Below are 23,022 nucleotides of genomic sequence, written 5' to 3' on the forward strand. Positions count from 1 at the left end.
TATTGTGATAACACATTAACACTTAGTATTAGTTCTGAATCCACCACCACTAGTTCTATACAACTAATGAACTAATTTTAAAGTTGAGTTGCTTCCAAAAATTACAACTATTATTATAGCGTGTGTAATTTATCTGATTGGTGTTGCTCTACCCGCTCTAGCTTAGAGTTGGGGTCTCTTATTGTCTTATATCAGAATTATATTCTGCCATCTCTAAATAGAAGCTTATCATTTCATAGCTAAGAGTCACCTCTTAATTTTTCCTTCTTACTATCAAGAGTCAAGTCAGTCAACTAAGAAAATTCCTTTATTAATGCTCTAAATTATTTTGTAATAGCTTTATTGAAACACTATGAGCCTTTGACATCTACTTTCTTCCGTTTCCTTAATATTACAACAACTTGTTCGACGTTAGATATCAATTTTCAATTTTCACAATTTAAACGTTATATAATACGAGTATAAATCATTGTATTAATTTAAACTTAAAATTAGTCACATTAATAATCATGCTATAAAAATTGACAAAAAAAACAAAAGTACCAATAGTTTTTACGGAGTAACTAGTTATTGGTCCGGGCGATGCCTCGATATAATGTAAATTTATAAATTTTATCAAAATTAATAAAAAAGGTTAATGTTGAACAATTATAATTGAGTAAGTGAAAATATAATAATTTAAATTATTATTTTTCATTAATATTTATATTAAAAATGTCAAATATAAATATGAAGGTTATACATATGATAGTTTTTGAAGTAAATAAATCATTAATATAGAAAATTAAAATTATACTAATAAAGAGTTTTTAAATTAATTACACATTATTGCATTTCAATGCGGTGAGAGATGGGTGTTACACCGAATAATAGTAAGGGTACACATGACGTCAGCATGTTAATCCCATGAGTTTTAATAATAATAATATAGATTTACTACCATTCACCTTTATCATATCTTTAATGAATCATATCTATACTTTATTAGTATTTAAAAACATAAACCACAAATTTTTCACATGACACATGTCATCACAAGTCACTCATTACCCCATATGCCACATGTTACATCCCTTAATATTTTTGTTTGAGTCTTTATGCATTCTATAACTTGCAAATTCAAGAAAGAAAATAAAGTGTTTTATTTTCACCATAATTAGTACATACGAAGTATTACATAAACATATGAATTATAGTAAAAATTGTCTTTCCATCTCCTAAACTTAAAAATTTAACTTAAACATTTCATATCCTACAATCTTTATGTATACACGATATACCTAATCAAATTCCTTCTTCTTCTTTTACAGTTCTATTCTGACTCTTTTTTTTTTTTTTTCTTTTAAGTTTTAGCAATGAATCAATTACTTAGTATATTATATCAAAAGTTTCAAATTTTGAAAAACATACCTATATATGAAAATAATTAATCCAAATAACAACCCGTGCATCGAACGGGTCAAAAGGCTAGTTAAATTTAATACACTAGTCAAATTTAACATAATTGATCACAAATTTACAAAACATTTAATGTATGTAATGGGCAAACACTCTCACTAATATGACGTACTTTGTTGTCCCTTTCTTTGTCAGATCATTTATATGAAATGAGGACTTCTTACACCAGAATAATGTGATCCTTTCAGTCTTTCATTTTCTTCTTCATTCAGGTAGTTAGATGTTTGTTTGATTCAAAGAAAAAGAAACTGATATTTCCCTTGACATACTTCTGACTCTTGAGTCTTGAGTCATTTATTCAACATTGAAAAATGTCCGATCCAATTGATCCAATCCGAATATTTGTCTTTCCGATCAATATACGTAAACTTAATAATTGGATTCACTATTGACACAAACTTAGTCAATACACAACTTCAAAAAATTTGATCTTTTAATACATAATAACAGTAGGATCTACCATTTGTAGGCCAATGATTATAACATACCACCTAACAAAATCTCTCGAGAACAAAACAAAATCCTCAAAAACAAAACTTTTTACAACATATTCTTGTCCACCTATAAACCAAAGAATACTGTATAACACAAACAAACAAACAAAAACAAATCACAGTACAAAACAAAAATCAAAAGAAATCAGAATTTCCCCAAATATGATCCAAAGCCTGAACAACTCCCTCAAAGCTACTAAAATTAGAACTAACAACATCAACTCTAACCCCTAACCTCTCAGCCCCAGAAGCCGTAACAGGCCCATGGGCCGCAACAACAAGCCCAGGCCACCTCTTCCTTACCCCTTCCCAGTCCAGCCCATATTCCCTCAAACTCTTCAACAAACCCTCAACTTCCGCCGTACTCGTAAACACAAGCCCATCTAACTCATCCACTTCAACCAACTTTTTCACACATTTGGGCCCAGCCCATCTCGTCTCATATGCATTAACCCGAGAAGGAGCCCACCCCATTAGGCCCAAATCTCGTATAAAATCCGGCACAACGGTGGGCTCCTCAAGGCCCAAAACGAGTGGAACGGGGCAGAGGACTTTCCGGCCCAGCCCAGGCCCGAGTGAGTCCACGAGTCCACTTGGGGTGGGGTTGGAAGGAAGGATGATTCTGATATTGTCTGAGTTAGGGGATAAGGAGGAGATGAAGTCAGGAGTGAGAAGCTCGGCGTCTTTTCCGAGGGCGGAGATGATGAAGTCTTGGTCGGTGGGGAGAGGGGGTGAGGAGTGGGAGAGGGCGGTGAAGAAGGCGGTGATGCCGGCGCGTGAGGTGAACGCGACGGCGGAGAAGTGGTGGAGGAGGGAGATGTGGTGGCGGAGAGAGGTGGTGGTGGCGGTGGTTGGGCCGACGATGACGGTGGGGCAGGAGAGTGGGGTGAAGTTGTGGCGGTGGAGGAGGAGAGCGAGTCGGGAGGCGTAGTTGTTTTCGGGGGTGGTGAAGGCGACGGTGCGGGTGGGTGTAAGTTGGGAGTTAATGGTTATAAGCATTGTTTTTATTTTCAGAGAATAGAGAGATTAATGGTTGGAAATGGAATGAGGATATGAAGTTGAGTTTGTTGGGTTAAGTTCATAGTGGTGGACTGGTGGTATGGCCTGTATGGTCGCATGGGCAATCATTTTGTCACTCGGGGTTTCTACACGTCTACCACAAATTCGAGCGGGAGTAAAACGGATACCCTTCAAAGATTGTACAGAGTATTATTCTTAAAAATCTACTCTTATTACGAGTATTAGCAAGTGACTCAAGCATTGTTTTTAATTACTGTAATAATCATACTTCTTACAGTATGTACTTTTGTTCAAAAAGCAGATGTTATAAAAATGAAAATCTTGATGCAAAAATTAATTGTATACCATGCACTACTTTTTTGGAACTTGATCTGTGTACCTGGTAAACAAAAGATTATAAGGGCTATAAGCCCAGAATTTACCATGGAGCAATAGCCAGTAAAATTGGTTCAGTTGAATATTGGATAAGAAAGTTGTGGTAAATAATTAAAGATCTTCAATGTGTATATAACTTCAAGGGATTTCAAATTTTTAATCTCTTTGTTTTGAGATCGAATTCCCATATTGCGGCAGACTCTCCAAGGTGGTTTGTATCTTCTCTGATATGTTGGAGTAGAGATATCTCTGAGCTACTTCATCTAAACCATGAGACGCGATGCGAGGCCATCCAAGCCTTGGTTCAGATTCATTATGAGATTCTGATAACGCTATCTTCCTCAATCTAGGAAGGTCAAATTCTATTGGCTCACCAACAATAATCTTAATGTGCTTGTTGATGAGTGGAAATGGTGGTCTTCTACCAAATATGTAATCTTCTGGCATGACCTGAATAAGGAAAGAATTGTATGACGCTACATCCCCAAAAGGAATAGTGAATAATCTCTTTCAGGAGTTAGTTGATCACCACTCTTTTACCTGATGGAAACCATGGTGGAAAATTGGTAAAACTATCGGTGTCACTGGGGCACGGGTAATAAGACTAGCAGTTCCCCATTTTAATCTTCTTATTGGACCATCTTCTTGAGACACTTTCCCTTCAGGAAATGTATGCAGCTGAAAGATCAAGATAATTATCATTACACAAAGGCAGTATTCCATAAATTCATTACTATGGAACTTAAAACTCTTAAGACCACTCCGTGACATATTTTTTTACGTAACTTCTCCATGAATTCATATCTACATCAAATAGCTAGAAATACATTCCTCTATCTCAAAATTCATTAAACATTATGAACAATTTCAATAACATTTCATACTGCATGACAGCATCAAATACTACGTACATGTAGACAATTAAACCCTATACCAGCCAAGTTTTACCTATAAGCAAGTGACCAGTACTTAACAATAGGAGTACCCCAATATATCTATAAACATGTTGATTCAGAATAATACTATAAATTCTCGAGCAAAAATAACCTTGTCCTAACACTTGTAAACAAAGATCTTGTAAGCCTTCATATACACTTCCATTTTGAAAAATACCATGTTTCAGTTAGGAAATAAAGTTCACTAAGTCATAACTATATATACATGGGAAACATTCCTATACATACTGGTCAGGGCAATATGTAAATCTATTCAAGAAGATTGCAAGATAACAAGATGACAAGACTATACCCATTCTCCATCACTCAAACGCTCAAGTGCCTCATTCATGTGTTCCTGATAAATTCCACCACCTCTAGTTATAGGTATGCATTTTCCTGTGCAATATACTCGTTCAGAAGAGAGCACAACTCAAGCGGACTTCATGCATGCAAATCTGCTAAGGCTAAAGAAAAGTTTCAGACAGTCAAGAGCATGTATAATTTGTAAGTAGTAACAATGATGTATTGCAATATGTTGTAAATGATACTTTGTAAATCATTGCTTATCATAGGAAACAATAAATGCAACAAGTAGAGCCAAAGGGATTTATGTGATACTAATGTAGCATCTTCCAGGAATAATAAGAACAGGATTACAAAATCTCACTTTGGCATAAAGCCTAACACAAATCTTCCTTGATAACATGAGGAAGTGTGCAATTCATAAGACCGACATTAGTAGAATAATAATGGTTCAAAGACAGGTCATTATCCCCTAAGTCTATTAGGTATTTAGGTTCAAGATGTTCAGACCCATGGGTAAATAGAAAGATACTTCATAATAGCCAAAAATGTAACAATCAAGAATAAGATACAGAAGAAACTGCTTTTATTTCGACAAAAGGAGAATATGACTCAACCATTTACTGCAACTATGATTTTTCATTATGTTACAAGACTCCATTTCCCAGGAAGTTCATTGCTTCCGAAAACCTCTCCCAGATAGAAACACATTGTTCATTTATTCCTACAGAAACAATTCTTTTAATATGCCCCTAACATCAAAAGCCAACCAGGTCTGTGACAATATAATTAAATCATCACCCATTACTTTAACAGTGAAGTTTCATACTAAGTTCACACCATCAGGCTAGCTTAAAGCAATTAGGTCAAAAGCTTAAATATTAATGAAATAGATGCCACACAGTTGTAAAAAAAATAGACAGAATATGCATTCATCAAATGCATAATGACAAGACAGATGGGAACCATAGCCAGTTAATACCAAGTCGAAAAAAATAAGACAGCACTGTATTTTTAAAGCATATATCTTCAGCAGCAAGTACCCATCTCGCCAATTTCGCATCTGTTATAGGAAAGTTCTTGAATCCCCACATGAGTGGATCATCCAACCTGTCAAAATTTACAGTTCCATCAGTCTAAGTGAGAACAGTCTCTTCTAATATACAGGAGCAAGTTGAAATTCAACTACAAATACAGGGCAGTAGTAACCAAAATACTGGTTTCCCTCTATTTTCTTGTTCAGTTATTTTCCATAGCCAAAGCTTTTCTGAAGATTTTAACTCAATCGTAGTAGTTATAAAAATATAAACTATAACAGGTTATTTCGAGAAGGCAAATTTAATTTATGTTAGAACAATAAGAGAACAGTGGCAGCGTGCAGCACACTGAAATGAAAGAGAAATTTCAATGGTTCTAGCAAGGCACTTGCTTGCAAACTTTATAAATCTCAAGCTACTAGCTTGATCACTGGAGTAAAATGAGAAGTTAGCTTGACAAAAAAATTGGCAAAGGTTGACAAAGAAATATTTGACAAAAGGCGCCATTGGAGTTGCCCTAAGCTCCCTTCTTTGACAACCAAACTTTGCAACCTCCTCTGCCAAAAACTAGATATGAAATGGTCTATTTAACTTGTCACATTACAAAAGATTTCAATCTATTTCCTTTTCTACCTAGTTTGTATCATTATGGTCAACTAATAGCTTGCTATCTAAATGAAATGTATTTGTCAATAAGTGGATGGCTGCCATTCTTCCTTTTGCAAACTTTATGTAAAACAAATTAATTGCCAAGCTAAATTCACATTTCGACTCCAATCAAGCTATTATTTGAGACTTTAAAAAATTTGTGGGCAATTCCTAGCTACACCATTGTAGCTTTATGTTGGAGCAACTCTAATCGTTGTCTTCCAGCTTATATAGCCACAACATTTTCTCATGCTACAGAGCCTACACCATTCCTAGTTATTATTTATTTTTTTAAAGGCCATTTCCAGCTAATTTATGCTCCGATGGTTAGCTACTTGTCAAATAATTCTTTAATAAAACTTTTTCATATAAAAATAAGTTAGTTGTCAAACAAAGCTAATCAATTCTTTGTGCTGCAATGGGTTGGCTTATAGCTCCAACTTCATAAAAATTGCAAACAAATGCCTCAAAACAACCATTGGGAGTTGCTTTTATATCACTTAATTTTAAGTAGATTTAAAAAGCAAATCATAAACCATTACTATTAAGAAATGTACCCAACATTTTACCGGCATTCTAAAATAGTTTGACAGGTAATTTTGAAATTATATACTTCCCCTGTGCGGCAAGAGAAAATAAGATGACATTCTTCATGCTAAAAAAACTTGAGCCTAAACTAAAAAATAGGATCACATGTCCTATTAGGCTAATATGTTTCTCATCTTTTATCCTCCTCCCTCCTAATTTTGCCAAAGTCAAACCTACTTGATCAGCAGTGTATATTTGAGTTCATGACAAGACGATATGAAATTTGTTCTGCACCATAGATGAGGAAAAGCGAGACAAAAGATCCCTATAAGGCTTGAAACAAAACTAAGAGGTGCCAGGACCAATCACTCATTCAGCCGTCAAATGGCAACAAGACTCTGGGTTATTGTTAACCAATGAGCATCACTCAAGTACATAAATGCCTTCTCCAGTTCTCTACACTCCTCTACCTAATCAAAAACAGTCTAATGCCGCTTCAATCGTTCAATATGTTGGTTTACAATCGTTGCACAAAAGGAAATTAAATTGATCAAGTCGAGATGAAACTGAGCAAACAAGCAATACAAAGTCTCAAATATACCAGACAAGTTATAAACCAAATCATCCATAACCCCAAACTTTCAACATTCTACATTTCCACATAAACTTTCCAGCACCTTTTCCCTCCAAATTCAAACAGCAATAAACAATCAAACTATTTTAAAGATCGAGCTTAAGTAACAAAACAATTATACTAATCATAAAGGTGAAATTCGATATTTAAGGACCAAAATTAGGGTTAGTTCCTATACACTAATGCAGCAACAAATTCAACAACATCAATTGAAAATTAAACTGAACAGAGGAGAGAGAAACAAACGTGGACATATGATTGCTGACGGTGAGAAGAGGAACACCAGGAGGACGAGATCGAACGAGATGAAGAAGATTATCGCCATTGTGAACTGTGGTGGTGTTGAAAAGCGTCACTACCGCCTTGGCAAAAGCGCCGACAGAAGTGATGGTTAACTTCCGGGGAATCCCGTACAAGTGTGACGCACGCGCCGCCCATTCCAGCGTTCTTCCCTTTCCCATTTTCTCTCTCCTCGCCGAGTATTTGGGGGAAGTGGCGGGGCACGGCGGCAGCGGAGGCGGAAGAGTGAGTGAATGACCGCCTAAACCCGAGTAGAGTAGTCGGGGAGTTGGTAGTTATTATTGATTTCGGGGGTTAGGGGATGGGCCATGGGCCACTGGAGAAGATTTCAGCCATACCAAAATTATTAATGCTGCATTGAATCCACCCATACCCATACTACTAAACCGAACTGACAGACTATATAAACCGGTCATTGATTTCAACTACTCCGTATTAGTTTAAGGTTTTGGTTAAGATGATCCTTTAAAATGGTATCAGATTCAACTTTTTCAAGTGAAATATTTCGCGCTTGGCATGGGGGGATTCATATCGCATCTACACTTCAAGCTCAAAAGTCTCTCATGTGAAAGAGCGTGAATGCGTGATAGACAGTATAAATCAATCTTGGGCTTCAACCATCATTTTAAACTTTTGGTTGAAATAATCCCTTAACACGAACTACGGAATTTGAGTAATTGTACTAGATTACTAGTTTTAACAGTTTGGAAGTGACAATAAAATAAATCAAGTATATGGTACTAGTTATATGTTCTGTGAAAATAAATAATTCTACTTGCATTACTTAATTAATGAGACATTATATTCAAATCAAGATCTATAAAGCCGTATTGATCGAAGTGATAAACTTGTACTTCCTCTCCTACACTGTCATGCTGATAATTTTATTCAAACTAGTAAGAGTTGTAACACATGTAACAACATAACATGACAACAAAATATCCCAATGAAAGGTAATACATAACATAAGTTGTTAAAGAACATCTATTTATTCCTTAATATGCTTGTAGCAGATCATTGGAAGACTTAAGGATGAGAGTTGTGAACTTGACCAATCTTCCCAGATTTGACTGCTGGTGTTGGAGGATCAAGTTTGACTTCCCGTACTGTGCTCTCTGTGTACACTTCACGACTCTGTCAATTGAAATTTGAAAGCAACTTAGCTTATACCATGAAATTTTAGTTGGAAAAAAACAATAAAATTTTGTATTGGAGGTAATCTATATAGCAATTTTAATACATCAAAGTCAAAATATATATATATATATATATATATATATATATATATATATATATATATATATATATATATATATATATATATATAACATGTATGTAACATGTTCCTTCTCAACTTGTTAACTTTACTCAATTAAAGGAAACAATCACCACAATACCTAGTTAGCTTGTTGTCGCGGGGATACTACTATAGTGACTAATAAGATCGAACCCTTACTAGTTGACTCTCAAAGGAAACATACGTAGGAGAAAGATATAAAATGGGTAAGAAATTAAACTTACATTAGAGATGGAAAATTCATGTTTTGTAAGTGAAAAAGAGGAGACATTGGAGGTGGACATATTTGTTTGAGAGTGCTCAGCCTTCTTGTTCTTACCACTATCCATTTTCACCTTTCTTTCTTTTTCCTTAACAATGATGGTGGATATGTAACACACTTATATATATAACTAATCTACTTTAGTCTTAATCATATTATAAAATCCCATTATATATATATATATATATATATATATATATATATATATATATATATATATATATCTTCTTAAGAGCTGAATATAAGCATTAAATATATTTTTCTTAAGTCTATCATATTTCAAAATCACATATCGATTAACGATTAGTGTTATTAATTCTTAATACGGGGTGATTTTTGATTTTTCTTTTTAATCTTGAACGTCATTTTCCTATTAATTGGTTGCAGTTTGACCAAGTATATGATCCGTTGATCATACCAATAATTGACCTAAAAGAAAATATGTTTATAATTGCACGCATTTAATGCGTTTAATATTTTAATCACAAGCACATGCTTACTAAGCATGACTTTTCTTTAAAAATAACTTCAATAAAACAATGATTACGCAAGAAACAAATGAAGAGATAACAACAGAGTCGTACAATAGTTTCTTGTCATGTGAAAGATCATCGACAATCTCAACACAATCGTAACAAGTTAGGTCTACAATTGTTGATTTGCTGGCAAAACAATATGAGTAATATTGATTTTTTTTTTAATGTATAATTATAATATTAAATATGTTAATTAGGACAGTTTTGCAATGGGTGTAATAAAATTATAGGTATTATAAAAACAAAATCTACACCATTAATCATCATTATACAAATAAGGGTCATTGATTTAAGTTGACCCAATAAAAAATAACCCAAAAAAATTTCTTTAACTGTTTTTCATTCCTTATTCCACTAAAAATAAACTGGAGTACTACGAATGCTTCCATTGGCTTCCCGCTTTCATTGATGTTTTATGCAAAGTATGAAGAACCAAACAATCCACTTAACATTAAATCCATCAATTAGTGCCATAAGTTGATCCTATCCAATATTTCATGTATTTTGTATTAAACTATCCAGGGTATAAAATTTTATGGTAGTTTTCCATTGATTGTTTGGTTATACTTTAATCCTTATCCATGTTAATTGTTCTTCCATAGTTATTTAATGGAGATTTAGGTTGAATGTTTGAATACTTGAAAGTTCATCAATGGCAGTGAAAGCAGTACTTTCCCCCCAATTAAAATCAAGCAATTTTTAAAATTATTTATATTTTATTTATAATTTAGAAGTCAAATATATGAATTGACAAGATTAATCATTAATACTTAAACGATTGAGATTGAAAGTAGTTACAGTGGCTACATTTTGAAAAGTCTTCCATGTTGATTAATAATCGATCGAGATTATATATTATTGTCAAACATAAAAGTAAATATGCAACAACTAAAGAATATTTAAAAGGGGTCCGATTAGAGGATAAGTATATACGAAGTATAATTTAGAAGTAAGTTTGTAGTAGTTAACTAATAGTAAAACTATAAACACAAGTACAAAACAGAAATACTTCGTACATATACTAACATACAAAGTACTTTGTATGTAACAACAAGAGCTGGACAGATGATGTACTCACACATATAGATAATCACGTAAGTACATAACACTCCCATCAAATGTACTACGTTATGTAACTATATTAGTATATTACAATCACATCCTATCAGTTCAAATTTATTCTCTCAATCTCAATCAAGATCTATTATTGGAGTACATGCATGTTAAACATATCATGCACTTAATAATTACTTGTGTTAACTATTTAACAAGTATACTAATCAAATACAAAATATAAATTGATATATAATACGGAGTATATTATAAAGTCGATCAAATTAATATTTGTAGGTTTTTTTTTTTTTTTTTTTTTTTTTTTGCTGAAATATTTGTAGTTGGAATATTCATAATACAATTGACTTTTAAATTATTGCATGCAACAGAAGTTTGTCAAGTTTCGTCAAGCTTGAGAGCTGTGATGTTGGCCATTTCTTCCTGCTTTGATAGTTGGTGTTGGAGGTTTGGCTTTTAATTCTCGCGTTGTGCTCTCAGTGTATACTTCAACATCTCTTACGACCTATAAATTAAGACAACTAGTTAAATCAATTAAACATAAAAATTGTCCGTAATATTATTACTAATCAAGACTCTTTTCTATGTATGTCAAAGTAATTATATATAAAAGATTTTACGCATAAAAAATTAAAATTTAAAATTGTATTGTATAAAAAAAGGTGCATAGTACTACCACTGTTACCTATTACAAACAACTTTTGAATTTTTTATATCTCACAAATAATACCCAAAGGTTGAACATAATATGTAATTACATAGGTATTATTAATTTTACATACACAACATACACGTATCGTGTGGAGAACTTACGGTGGAGATGACAAGTTCATGCTTTGTAAGAGAGACATTGGAGCTGGGTTTTTTTGATTGAAAGTGCTCCATTTGACTATTCATTTCTCCCCTTGCTAATATTTCTGCTCTCTAATAAAACTCTTAGGATGAATGATGAGCTTTACGAATATACGATTTATATATAGATAAGAAACGATCAATAATACAAATATGTAATTATTATATTACACGCGTTTTAAAAACTAAAATGACGGTCTTAGGTTAGTTGAGTGTTTGACTAATAATGTACATGCGCAACTTCGATTCAGGCAGGGGTTCATTAGTTTATTAACAGAAGCACATGCATGCAAGTCACGATTGTTTATTGTTTTAAAAGATTAAAAAATTGTAACTGATTAAGGAATAAATTGGAAAATATTACATGTATACATCAAATTAAATTATATTTTGTCTAAGTGCTGATAATTGAATAATGGAACACAGCAAGAAGGGCAAGGGTCTATGGAACTTGCTTGATTAAAATTGTAGACTCGATAGGATGTAATAAACTTTAATCACGGAAGATTTTAATTCAAACTATAATGGACAACACCTTTGTTACAATTAACCTACTCCAGAGTTTTTGCTTAACTCAATGGCCGTATTTGGTAAATGGCTTTTTGATGCTTTTTTTGGTTAGCTTTTGGCTTTTGGCTTTTTTATGCGGTCAAACAACCAAAAAATGTGTTTGGTAATTGGATTTTTAGTCAGCGAAAAAACTGGCTTTTAAGCCAAAATGAAAAAGCTGCTTTGAGTGGCTTTTTTTGTTGGCTTTTGGCTTGTTGGCCTACAAATTATCTAATAAACAGCCAACAACCAACAATTAATTTACCAAACACTTTTATAAACAGCCTACTTAAACAACCAATTTCAAAAGCCATTATAAACAGCCAAACATTTCAGCTGGTCAAACAAACCAAGTGAACCAGCCAACAACCAACCGCCAACAACCATTTGCCAAACAAGGCCAATATGCTTAATAAACAAAACTAAAGTACAAACTAAGTAAAAAGGTCTCTAAATTACCCAAAGAGCCTTTTGTTAAATTAATTACAAAGAAAATCAAATTGTTCTCTCAAACAATTGACTTTCGTTGACTTCACTCAAAGTCTTTTCTCTTGATACACTTAGGCACAACTCAGTCTTAATTGCTAGCCTTCACCCATACAAATTGATTGAAATACTGAAATACATAGGCTCTAGCTCCTCCATTGATCACAACTCAATGAAAAGATTAACAATAGTATAATGCGTAATTATATATGAAAGGCACTTGGACTGAAATCGAGAAATTAATTGACTTAAAGAGATTAAAAGATCTGATCACAAATTCAAATTTTCGATGGATTACACATATACTTCAATTTAATTAGCTGCCGGAAATTATATATCTTCTACGACGATCTAGCCACGCTCACTACTCACTAGTTTAATAAAATTTAGGTAAATTCAAAGTCTTTGTGATGCTGATTTTCTTCCATTTTATCTCTGTTGTTAAAAAGTAATAACAAGTACTCCGTACCATATTATAAATTAAACTCCGTACATAATTTCACAAAATACTTTATTCATTTTCCTTATTATGCGATTTTACAATAAAATGAGAGGACTTATGTGATTCAGGGAAATATTGAAAATAGTATAGTGCACCCGGGTGCACCATGCGCATGGTGCACCAGGAAACAACATTAGGTATATTTTAAAGAACATGGGAAAAAAAAAGAACATACTAGCGTTGGAAAAAGAACATGCTAGTGTTTGAAAAAGAACATGCATATTAGTGTTTGAAAAAGAACATCTTGTGTTTGGCAAAAGAATATGTTTGTGTTTGACAAACATATATATGTTTGATAACATGTTTTTCAATAATACAAAATATGTTCTTTTTGGTTCGTATGTTCTTTGAATTTGGTTCGTATTTTTTATTTTTTATTTATTTATTTTTTTTTTTTTGAAAAATGGCTCGTATGCTCTTTAAGGTAATGAATTTTTTAACGTATGTTCTTTAACTTATGTTCTTTTATGTTATTTTGAAATTTGAAATTTAATTGTAAAATGAAATCTTGAATTATTTTTAGTTGAAAATAATTTAAAGAGAGAAAAATAAAATTATTATGGAAAGTTAAATTTTTGGAGAGAGAAAAAACTATTTTTGGGAAACTGAAATCTTTGGTAGAGAATTTTTACGTTAATGTGTTATTTTTCATGAAATTTAATAAAGTTTTTATCATGTTCTTTGTGTAATGCCTTTATGTTCTTTAGTAATGCATGTTCTTTGTTAAAAACAAACATGTTCTTTTTCAAGAAACTAAATGTTCTTTTTCATACACCTAATGTTATTTCCGCCTTTTTTTTAACCGGGTGCACCATGCGCATGGTACACCCGGGTGCACCAACCATACATTAGGGAAATATCTCGACAAAATAAGCTAACTCTATCTTGAAGAGTTTTTTTGTTTAACTAAAATATCTAATAGAGTAGGTCGTTATTTCTCTACGAGTATAATTATTAGTGTGCATTTAGAATTAGATTTATTTATACTTGTATTTTGTATTGAAACCCACATTACTCCGCTAGTCCGCTGGTAGGGGTGTCCGTTCGGTTTTCGGTTTGGATTTAGTCCAAATCCGATCCAATCCGAAATATAATTCGGTTTTCAATTTTTCAATCCGATCCGATCCGAATTTCTCTCTTGATCCAATCCGATCCAATCCGAATTAAAATTCGGTTATTTGGATCCGATCCGAAAATCCGAAGTATAATACATTAATTTTTAGCTCCTAATACAATTATAAAAATAAAGCTTTAATAAAAATAAAAGTCTTTAAAATAATGAGTAAAATAAATAGTTCAACGTCAAGTCATTAATTAATTAATACAAAGTCTCCCTAATTTATTTTTTGTAGTAATAAGTATTTGAGCTAAACTTCAAAAAATAAAGAAATCCATATTTATACAAGCTTAATTTTACAATTCGGTTTTCGGTTTGGATTGGATCCAATTAGGGTAAATCCGATCCAATCCGAAAATCCGAATTTCTAAAAAATCTCAATCCGATCCAATCCGATTTAAAGTTCGGATCCAATCCGAATTGATAATTCGGTTTGGATTGGATTGGATTTCGGTTTTTATCCGAATTATGGACACCCCTATCCGCTGGTACATGGAGACATGGTTTGCTTGGTTAGATTATTAGAAGTCAGCGAAGTCAATACAAATTAAATTCGAAGGCAACAAAGTTTCTTGTATATATCTTTCGCATTTCTTGCAATACAATGTCTCAACTTTATTTGTCTATATTAATTATTCTTACATTAACATAGTCCTAATTATGAGACATAATCAGGTAAATTTGTATCATATATCCGGGGTTCAATTCGAAACCCTTCAAAGAACTCTCCGAACATAGATTATGTATATACAAATGTAAATCGTAGTTATTAGTGTCTAATTATGTGAACCAGGTTTTCCCGGGTTAGTTTTTGGCGGTGGTGGTTTCTTAATATTGAGCTTCCGCGTTGTTTTCTTCTTATATGCCTCAACCTACACAATCACACAAATAATAAAACCATTAAAATACGCTCGTTGTATATAATCTATATAAATATATATACAAAACTGTTATTATAATACCAAGTACTTGTTCGGAAAATTTGTTAAAAACCATCTTATAAAAACCAAATTTTGTTGAAAATCATCTTATAAATTTTTTTTTGGTCAAAATACACCTGTTTTAAAAAATTTTTTGTCAAGGCACACCTGTTTTAAATTTTTTTTTGTTAAGTCCCACCATTTCTTCAGGTTCCGACTAATTACTTACATTTCTGGCATTGATTAATATGTGCACCTCACGTGGCCCAGTTAACTCTACTTTTCTTTTATTTTTCCCCCCTTTCCCTCCATTCATTCCCCTCTTCGTCAATCCTCTTCATCATACTTTGGTTTTTATAGCCTTTTATATAATTGCACGGAAATGTAAGTGACGAAGGGAGAATGAAAGAAGGGAAAAATAATAGAAAAGTGGGGTTAAGTAGGTTACGTGAGGTGCACATGCTAATCAACGTCGGAAATGTCAATCGATAGTCGAAATTCGAAAAGTGGTGGGATTCAACAAAAATTTTTTAAACAGATGTGCTTTGACAAAAAAAATTTTATAAGATGCTTTTCAACAAAACTTGGTTTTTATAAAATGGTTTTCAACAAATTTTCCTACTTCTAATTATACTTTATCTATTATGATACAATATCGGACTTTCTAATATGTGCTCGAGAGCAAGCAAAATTTTTAAGTACACCCACATGTATGAAAGAAGAAAGAGGTAGACCGATAAATAGACTTACATTGTGAGTAGTCGAATACAAATAAGAGTCGGGGGAGGAGCTGATGATGAGCTTGTTGGGAGTTCTAGGAGAAAAACTTGTATAAAGTTCAGGTTGGGAATAATTTCGTTTGAATTTTCCATCTGCATTTACGCTTAAACTCTTCATTTCCTTGGATTTCCTCATCATTATTTGGGTCAGACCTTGATGCTGCGACTCAGGCATTACTCAAATCCTATTTATAGTAGATGTTTAATGTATGATATCTCCTTTTGGAGTTAGAATATAACTGATTTTATGAATATGGTTTAGTTTGGAACGTTTATATAATGAATTTAATGGGGAGTTTAGTTTGGTCAGTTAATCTACGCGTTGAAAGTTTCTCAATGTTTAAGTTTGACTAATCTTGTCGTACTAGGAAAAGTCAAAGGTTGATTATATATATACTAGTAGCTACTTGCTCGACTTTGGTATGTGAAATGGGAGGTTTTTTTTTACTTTTCAAGTCTACCAACTCTTTAGATTACTTGAATTTTATGAACAGTCAAATGAATATTTTCATCCTAATTGTTTTTATAGATCACTTTGATTTCTGATTCACATTGATTTGTGCTTATTAAAATCGATATTTGATATACATAGTCTTGGGTTAATTAGAGTAAACATTTTAAAATTATGATGTCTAAAGCAACTATGATCAGGTTCAACTTTGATCTCTTAATTAAAGTTGTACAATAAGATTAGAGTTAATGTTTGTCAATATTAGGCTGCCTTATAAAACGAAATTTGTACTTGATAAACACTTTTATTTTTAACCTGTGTATTTTATAAACATTGTGTTAGTTTAGGCCGATATGAGCTTGACAAATTAAACATGCCTATCTACAATAACATGTATCAAACACTACATCAAATACGTTAGAATTCGAAATTCCAAAAATGGATCGGAGTAGCTTATAACCAACTAATTAACAGTTCAATATGAAAATAACTACAACTCTACAAGCACTATCAACGTTCTAGGCTAGCTAGCTTACTATCAACGTGATAACTAGTAAGGTAGCAACTGATATTTATATGCCGAGTTTCACAGTTTCGTACATTCACAAACGTCACTTACCAGTGTAATCCCCATGATCACAAATATCTAATGGCAGATAGAATGAAGATCGTTCACAAAATCTTTTTGAGCACGTTGGCTCATATTGAAATTTGCCTCCTGCTGCAAATAGGAGGCAAAATGATTGGTATTATTATCAATACAACAAATGAAGTATATATAAACTAATGTTTCTTTTTTAAATTACAATTAGTATTTGGGTCCAGACAATGTCTTGATCACGTCATTACAAAAAATTTGTTGTAAAGGTCCTTCTATAAAAAATGTGGTATAAAAGGTCATTTTATCACACTTAGGTTGTGACGAGTATCCTTTAACCAAATTCCGGCCACTGACTTTTTTTTTACGACCAAAAAACGTTAGGTGCCTTGTACGTGACCCTTTAAAATCCATTTTTCCCCTTTTAATTTCTTCATCATTAACCTCAATGTGAAGCCTATTTTGTGAAATAAATCATCGATCAAACTCCAATTCCAGTCTCTCACATTAAAATTGAAGACAAATCAAACCATGTCACATGGTAAAGGGGGAAAAAGGGATTTTAACTGGTGCACGTGACTTTTTTTGTTCAGAAAAAAAGAAGTCTTTTTGTTGTAAAGGTCTTTTAATATATATATATATATATATATATATATATATATATATATATATATATATATATATATATATATATATATATATATATATATATATATATATATATTAAAGGACCTTTACAACAAAAAGACCTATTTAAAAGGATCTTTCTCACAAATTTTCCTTATATTTTTGAACTATTGTTATGGTACGTATTTTTTTATATTCATACGAAAATAAATATATATCTGAGCCACCATGGTTATATCAATAGTACCATTGATTGAGAGGGTATTGATGTTTGTTGGTGATAATTAGGTTACGATTCTCTATCTCTTTGATGATTTTGACTAAAACACCTGTTTGGATCCAATTTACTTCAATTGAGCCAGTCTACAAATGATTCAATTACAAGCCCAAAGGAGGTTCAACGAACTCTCCCAAGCATGCCAAGTCAGTCAAAGCAGGCCCAGTCAATGTGGCAAGCCCACTCGACTTAAAGGCCCATTCAAGCTATTTGAGTAAGGTATAAAAGCCTTAGTTTCTTTCTCTATACATTCATTCACATTAAGCCTCAAGCAATTAATTCTCTTATATAGCTTTCTCTCTAGAAACATTGTAGTGGCTTCAACATCATAGGGGCCTTCCTTAGCACAACCCCCGAGGCCAGTTTATGTGTGTTTGCTGTGCAGGAAACCCTCGTCTCAGTCATCACTTGGGTCGAGTCCAATCTTCAACCCATTGGAAATGTACGGTCCATTGTTTACCCCCGAAACAACACCATTTTGTATTTTTTGGTGGTAAAATTTGAATTGAATATGCTCTTTTGAAAATTTAACTTTAATCTTTGCAATTTGCTCATCACTAGATATAGAGTAGGAATCATCGTTGCAAGAAGATGAGATGCCGCTATTGTTTTCATCCATAGCCTTGTTGATATATTTATCTGCTTCACATATCAAAAATAAAAGGTCAAATTTTCTACTTCAACTTCTTGACCAAAACTTGTCACCAAAAAGTAGTTTCTTAAAGTTACTACCAAGGTTACAGCGTACTTAATGTATCTTGAGGTTTCAGTGTGGAAGTTTGAAAAGGGAGGGGCACATATTGGAAAAGTGAATACCACAAGGTTACTATGTAGAAAAACCCTCAATAATAAAAGGTTGACCGCTTGACCCATGTTAAATTTCAAACTTTTTAAAGATGATAGTGAAATTGGGCTATCTATCAACTAATTTTTGTACTCGCTTTTGTACGCAATATACTCCGTATTAAACTAGTACTTCCTATTTCAATGCTAGGCAGTCTCAATTAACATGTTTTAACATTAACAATATCTATTTTCGTAAATAAAAAATCATAAAAATGGCTGGTTAATATTATGAACTATATGAAGTACTATATATACATAAAAATAAATTTAACGAAATTCTACATGATGTAATTTTTTTTCTAATATATTTACCAAAGACAATCAGATCAACGGGTCTGTTCCCAGACAGTGAGTAGGAAACAAGAGAAAGAGGGATTAAGATACTTACAATACATAGTGATGGACAATTGCTATTTCTTGTGTATTTGTTACCAGAAAGGGAGAGAGAATACAGCAGCAGTGAATCACAGAGTCAGGTATGAACCTCCTTCTAAAAGTAGTGGCAATTAAGTACTGCACACATCTACCTAGTACATAACTCGATTTTCTTAAGATCTGATTATCACTAATCTAATGCACTAACTAACTAACAATGTCTTGTTGTACGCGTATGGAATAAAAATCAAGGTGTTCAGTACGTATTAGTTTATTACGGAGTACTTTATTATTGGCCATGCAGAATATGATGCATACTTTTTTTTTTTTTTTTTTTTTTTGATAAACTTAAACAAGACCTTACTTTTTTTTTTTTTTTAAGGTACTAGTAATATTTAAGAGATTTATAGGAATATTATTTAAGAGAGGCAGATCTGTAACACGAAAAAAATACTTGAATTAACCTGACAACTTACATTGTATAAATGTAGGGTATAAAAAAGTTAATCCCTGCACTATTATAAATTACTCGTATTATTATTGATGAATTTTAGGACCTATAAATCATCAAACTTAGCATGCATGTATGCATATTGCATAGTTCATTATTAGGTCCTGTCTATTATTCGGCCAAATTAAGGTGGGAAATAATTTTTCTAATTTTTTTTAATTATATTTTCAATAGATAATACACTACTATAATACTTCGTACCAATGAAAGACTAGCAAATGGCATAATTTCATAGTTATTTTCACTATACCGGAACTAATCTTTAATGCAGAAAAATTTATTTTTAATTGTAATGTAGTGTAAATTGTTTATTTGTTATAATTTTTTTTTTTTTTTTTTTTTGGAATTTTTTAAACTGATTTTATCTGGAATATTTACTCATTTGCATGAATTTGTGCTCATTTGCGAAAAAAAAGCGAATACATTTTACCAACCAACTTTTATATGATTATATCATGATTGAGGAGTGGTAAGTTTTCTATCAACTACGGAGTAATTAATTGGCAATGCTATAGCCAAATGCGTTTAGTTTATTTTTGTAAAGGAAACGGAAAACAAGCAAACAATAACTCATAATATGTCAAATGGGGTCTTTAGGCAACGGCAGTTTTGCCCTAAATAAAAAATAAAAAATAAACGAACTTCTTTCCAAGCCTAGCTAGGTGTACAATAGTTCTGAAATTAAGTTTTACTCTGAAGCATGCAAAAGGCTACCTAAGTACTAGACCTCATTTTTAAACATTCAGTAGGATTTTAGGGTTGCATATACGTAATATATATCATTATATAAGGTTACAGTGATATTAAACTTATAATAAGCAAGTCATTATTTGGTGAACACTGCATATATAAAACTGGATGAACATTTCTACACAACAAATGACGAATAGGATCAAAAACCTGAAATTCCAAATGACTTACACCCAACAAATTAACAGTTTAACATGATAAATATAGCTTAAGGGATCAATCGATCTCGACACTCTACACCAATATTAAACCTTAACAGCCCAACTAACATGCTTAGATAGCTTACTATCAACATGATGAATCATAAGGTACGTAACATCTGAAATTAATTAATTTACCGAGTTTCACAACCTGCTCACAAACGTAATTCTGTAATGAGAGATGGTTACAAATTACTCCATATATATAAGTAATACTACCTCTGTTACATGTTTATTGCAACTTTGGGTATTATTTGTGAGACACAAAAAATTCTAAATTACAACTAATATGTAACAAAAATAGTATAACATATCTAATTAGATGGAGTTAAGAAAATCGTCCACAAAATCTTGTTGGCCATCTTGAACAAACCCAGATATAGAGAGAGAAAGTAGAGAGAGAAGGAGAGGATAGAGCAATTAAGAGGAAGAAAATGTTTGGTAAAACGAATTCTCTTTTATTAATGTTAAGAAAGAGAATATATACATTACAGCAAATAAGACAAAAGAGGGTAACAAACCCGTAACAAACTTTGTCCTAATCCCGAGGTAAAACCCACTAACCAAATATTTGAGCTATTAACCTTATATCACCTTAACACCCCCCTCTCAAGATGGAACTGGGATAGAAGAACAGGGCCAATCTTGAAAAGGAATTTGGGAAATTAAACCAATTTTGCTACTCAAAAAATGATGTTGATCTGCACCAAGTGGCTTTGTCATAATATCAGCTAATTGCATAGCTGACTTCACATGAACTGTCTGTATAAAACCAGACTGCACATTTTCTCTAACAAAATGTACATCCAACTTCTGATGCTTACTTCTCAAATGTTTCGATTTCTCATGAAAAACCGGATTTGCTGCCATATGCATTGCAGAAATATTATCACAATAAAGAGTGATAGGAGTTGGAACAGTAACACCCAAATCATCTAATAACCCTTCCAACCAAATGATCTCATTAGTAGTATAGCTCATGCTTCTATATTCTGCTGTTGTCGAACTCTTAGAAACAACTGTTTGTTTCTTAGTTTTCCAAGAAATCAATGATTTACCCAAGAAAATACAATAACCAGAAAGTGATCTCCCAGTATCATCACATGTGCCCCAATCTGCATCACAATATGCACATAGCTTCAAATCATTATCAGCAGGATAAAATAATCCCATGTTCAAAGTACCCTTCAAATACTTCAAAACATGGGTAACAGCAGACATGTGAGGTTGTCTAGGCTGATGAAGAAACTGACTTAGCTGTTGAACTGCATAGCTAATGTCAGGTCTTGTAAGATTAAGATACAGAAGCTTCCCAATGATCTTTCTAAACATCTCAGGATCTGCAAGCAATTCACCTTCGAAATTACTCAATTTTAAACCTTTAGGTAAAGGAAATTGAGCAATAGAACAGGACTCCATATGAGCATCCCTAAGCATATCCAAGATATACTTTCTCTGGTTCAAAAGAATACCAGACTCGGATCTTGTAACTTCAATGCCCAGGAAATATTTGAGCTGCCCCAAATCCTTAATAGTAAAAGCTTTATGCAAAGCTGTCTTTAAAGAATCAGAAAACATACTGTCATTTCCAGTAATCAACAAGTCATCAACATAAGCTACCACAGCAGTAAATGAGTCTCCTGTCCTTCTCACAAACATTGAATAATCTTGTTTTGATTGTGTAAACCCAAAATCAATGAGAAACTGACTTAACTCCTTATTCCAACATCTTGAAGCTTGTTTTAGACCATAAATTGATCTATGTAGCTTACAAACTTGACCAGGTTTAACCTTTTTATAACCTTGAGGAGGTGTCATATACACCTCTTCATCAAGATAACCATGGAGAAAAGCATTATTTACATCAATCTGTTGTATATCCCAACCATGAGCAGCAGCCAATGCAATAATTGTTCTAACAGTTGAAAATTTGGCTACAGGACTGAAGGTATGTTTGTAATCTTTTCCTTCAATCTGTTTATCTCCCCTTGCCACAATTCTTGCTTTACATCTCTCAACTGTTCCATCAGGGTTGAATTTAGTTTTATAAACCCATTTGGAGCCAATAGCTTTCTTTCCAGCAGGCAAGTCAGTAACCTCCCAAGTTCCTGTTCTTTCCATAGCTTCTAGTTCCTTATCCATTGCAGCCACCCATTCATCATGATCTTTAGCTTGATTATAAGAACTAGGCTCAAAAGCAGTTAAGATATTTGCCATACTAAGCTGAAAATCTTTATCCATAACAGAAACTGGTGGAGCAGCAAAAATATTGAATGATGAA

General features: G+C 32.7%; 2 protein-coding genes across 2 annotated transcripts; both read right to left on the reverse strand.

The window, feature by feature from the left end:
* Positions 1 to 2,087: 2,087 nt before the first annotated feature.
* LOC145564711 (uncharacterized) lies at positions 2,088 to 2,951 on the reverse strand. The gene has a single exon (XM_081624936.1). The coding sequence runs from the start codon at positions 2,949 to 2,951 to the stop codon at positions 2,088 to 2,090; it is 864 nt and encodes a 287-aa protein (XP_081481062.1).
* A 552-nt stretch (positions 2,952 to 3,503) lies between these two features.
* Positions 3,504 to 8,092, reverse strand: LOC145563392 (N-acylphosphatidylethanolamine synthase-like). Its single transcript, XM_081623839.1, has 5 exons — positions 7,682 to 8,092; positions 5,571 to 5,698; positions 4,596 to 4,681; positions 3,888 to 4,025; positions 3,504 to 3,797 (listed from the first exon to the last, which is right to left on the reverse strand). The coding sequence occupies exons 1-5, from the start codon at positions 7,894 to 7,896 to the stop codon at positions 3,504 to 3,506; spliced, it is 861 nt and encodes a 286-aa protein (XP_081479965.1). The 5' UTR covers positions 7,897 to 8,092.
* Between the last annotated feature and the right edge of the window lie 14,930 nt (positions 8,093 to 23,022).

The sequence above is a fragment of the Chenopodium album genome, chromosome 10, assembly GCF_948465745.1.
Source record: "Chenopodium album chromosome 10, dcCheAlbu1.1, whole genome shotgun sequence".
NCBI lineage: Eukaryota > Viridiplantae > Streptophyta > Magnoliopsida > Caryophyllales > Amaranthaceae > Chenopodium > Chenopodium album.

Bases quoted from the DNA above. Each gene is read 5' to 3' on its own strand.
- LOC145564711 (XM_081624936.1), bottom strand. From the start codon at position 2,951: ATGCTTATAACCATTAACTCCCAACTTACACCCACCCGCACCGTCGCC.
- LOC145563392 (XM_081623839.1), bottom strand. From the start codon at position 7,896: ATGGGAAAGGGAAGAACGCTGGAATGGGCGGCGCGTGCGTCACACTTG. The intron at 4,682-5,570 runs GTATTAACTGGC...TATATTGCACAG, and splicing joins GTCTTATTTTTTTCGACTTG to GAAAATGCATACCTATAACT. The intron at 3,798-3,887 runs GTAAAAGAGTGG...TTCCTTATTCAG, and splicing joins TCCACCATGGTTTCCATCAG to GTCATGCCAGAAGATTACAT.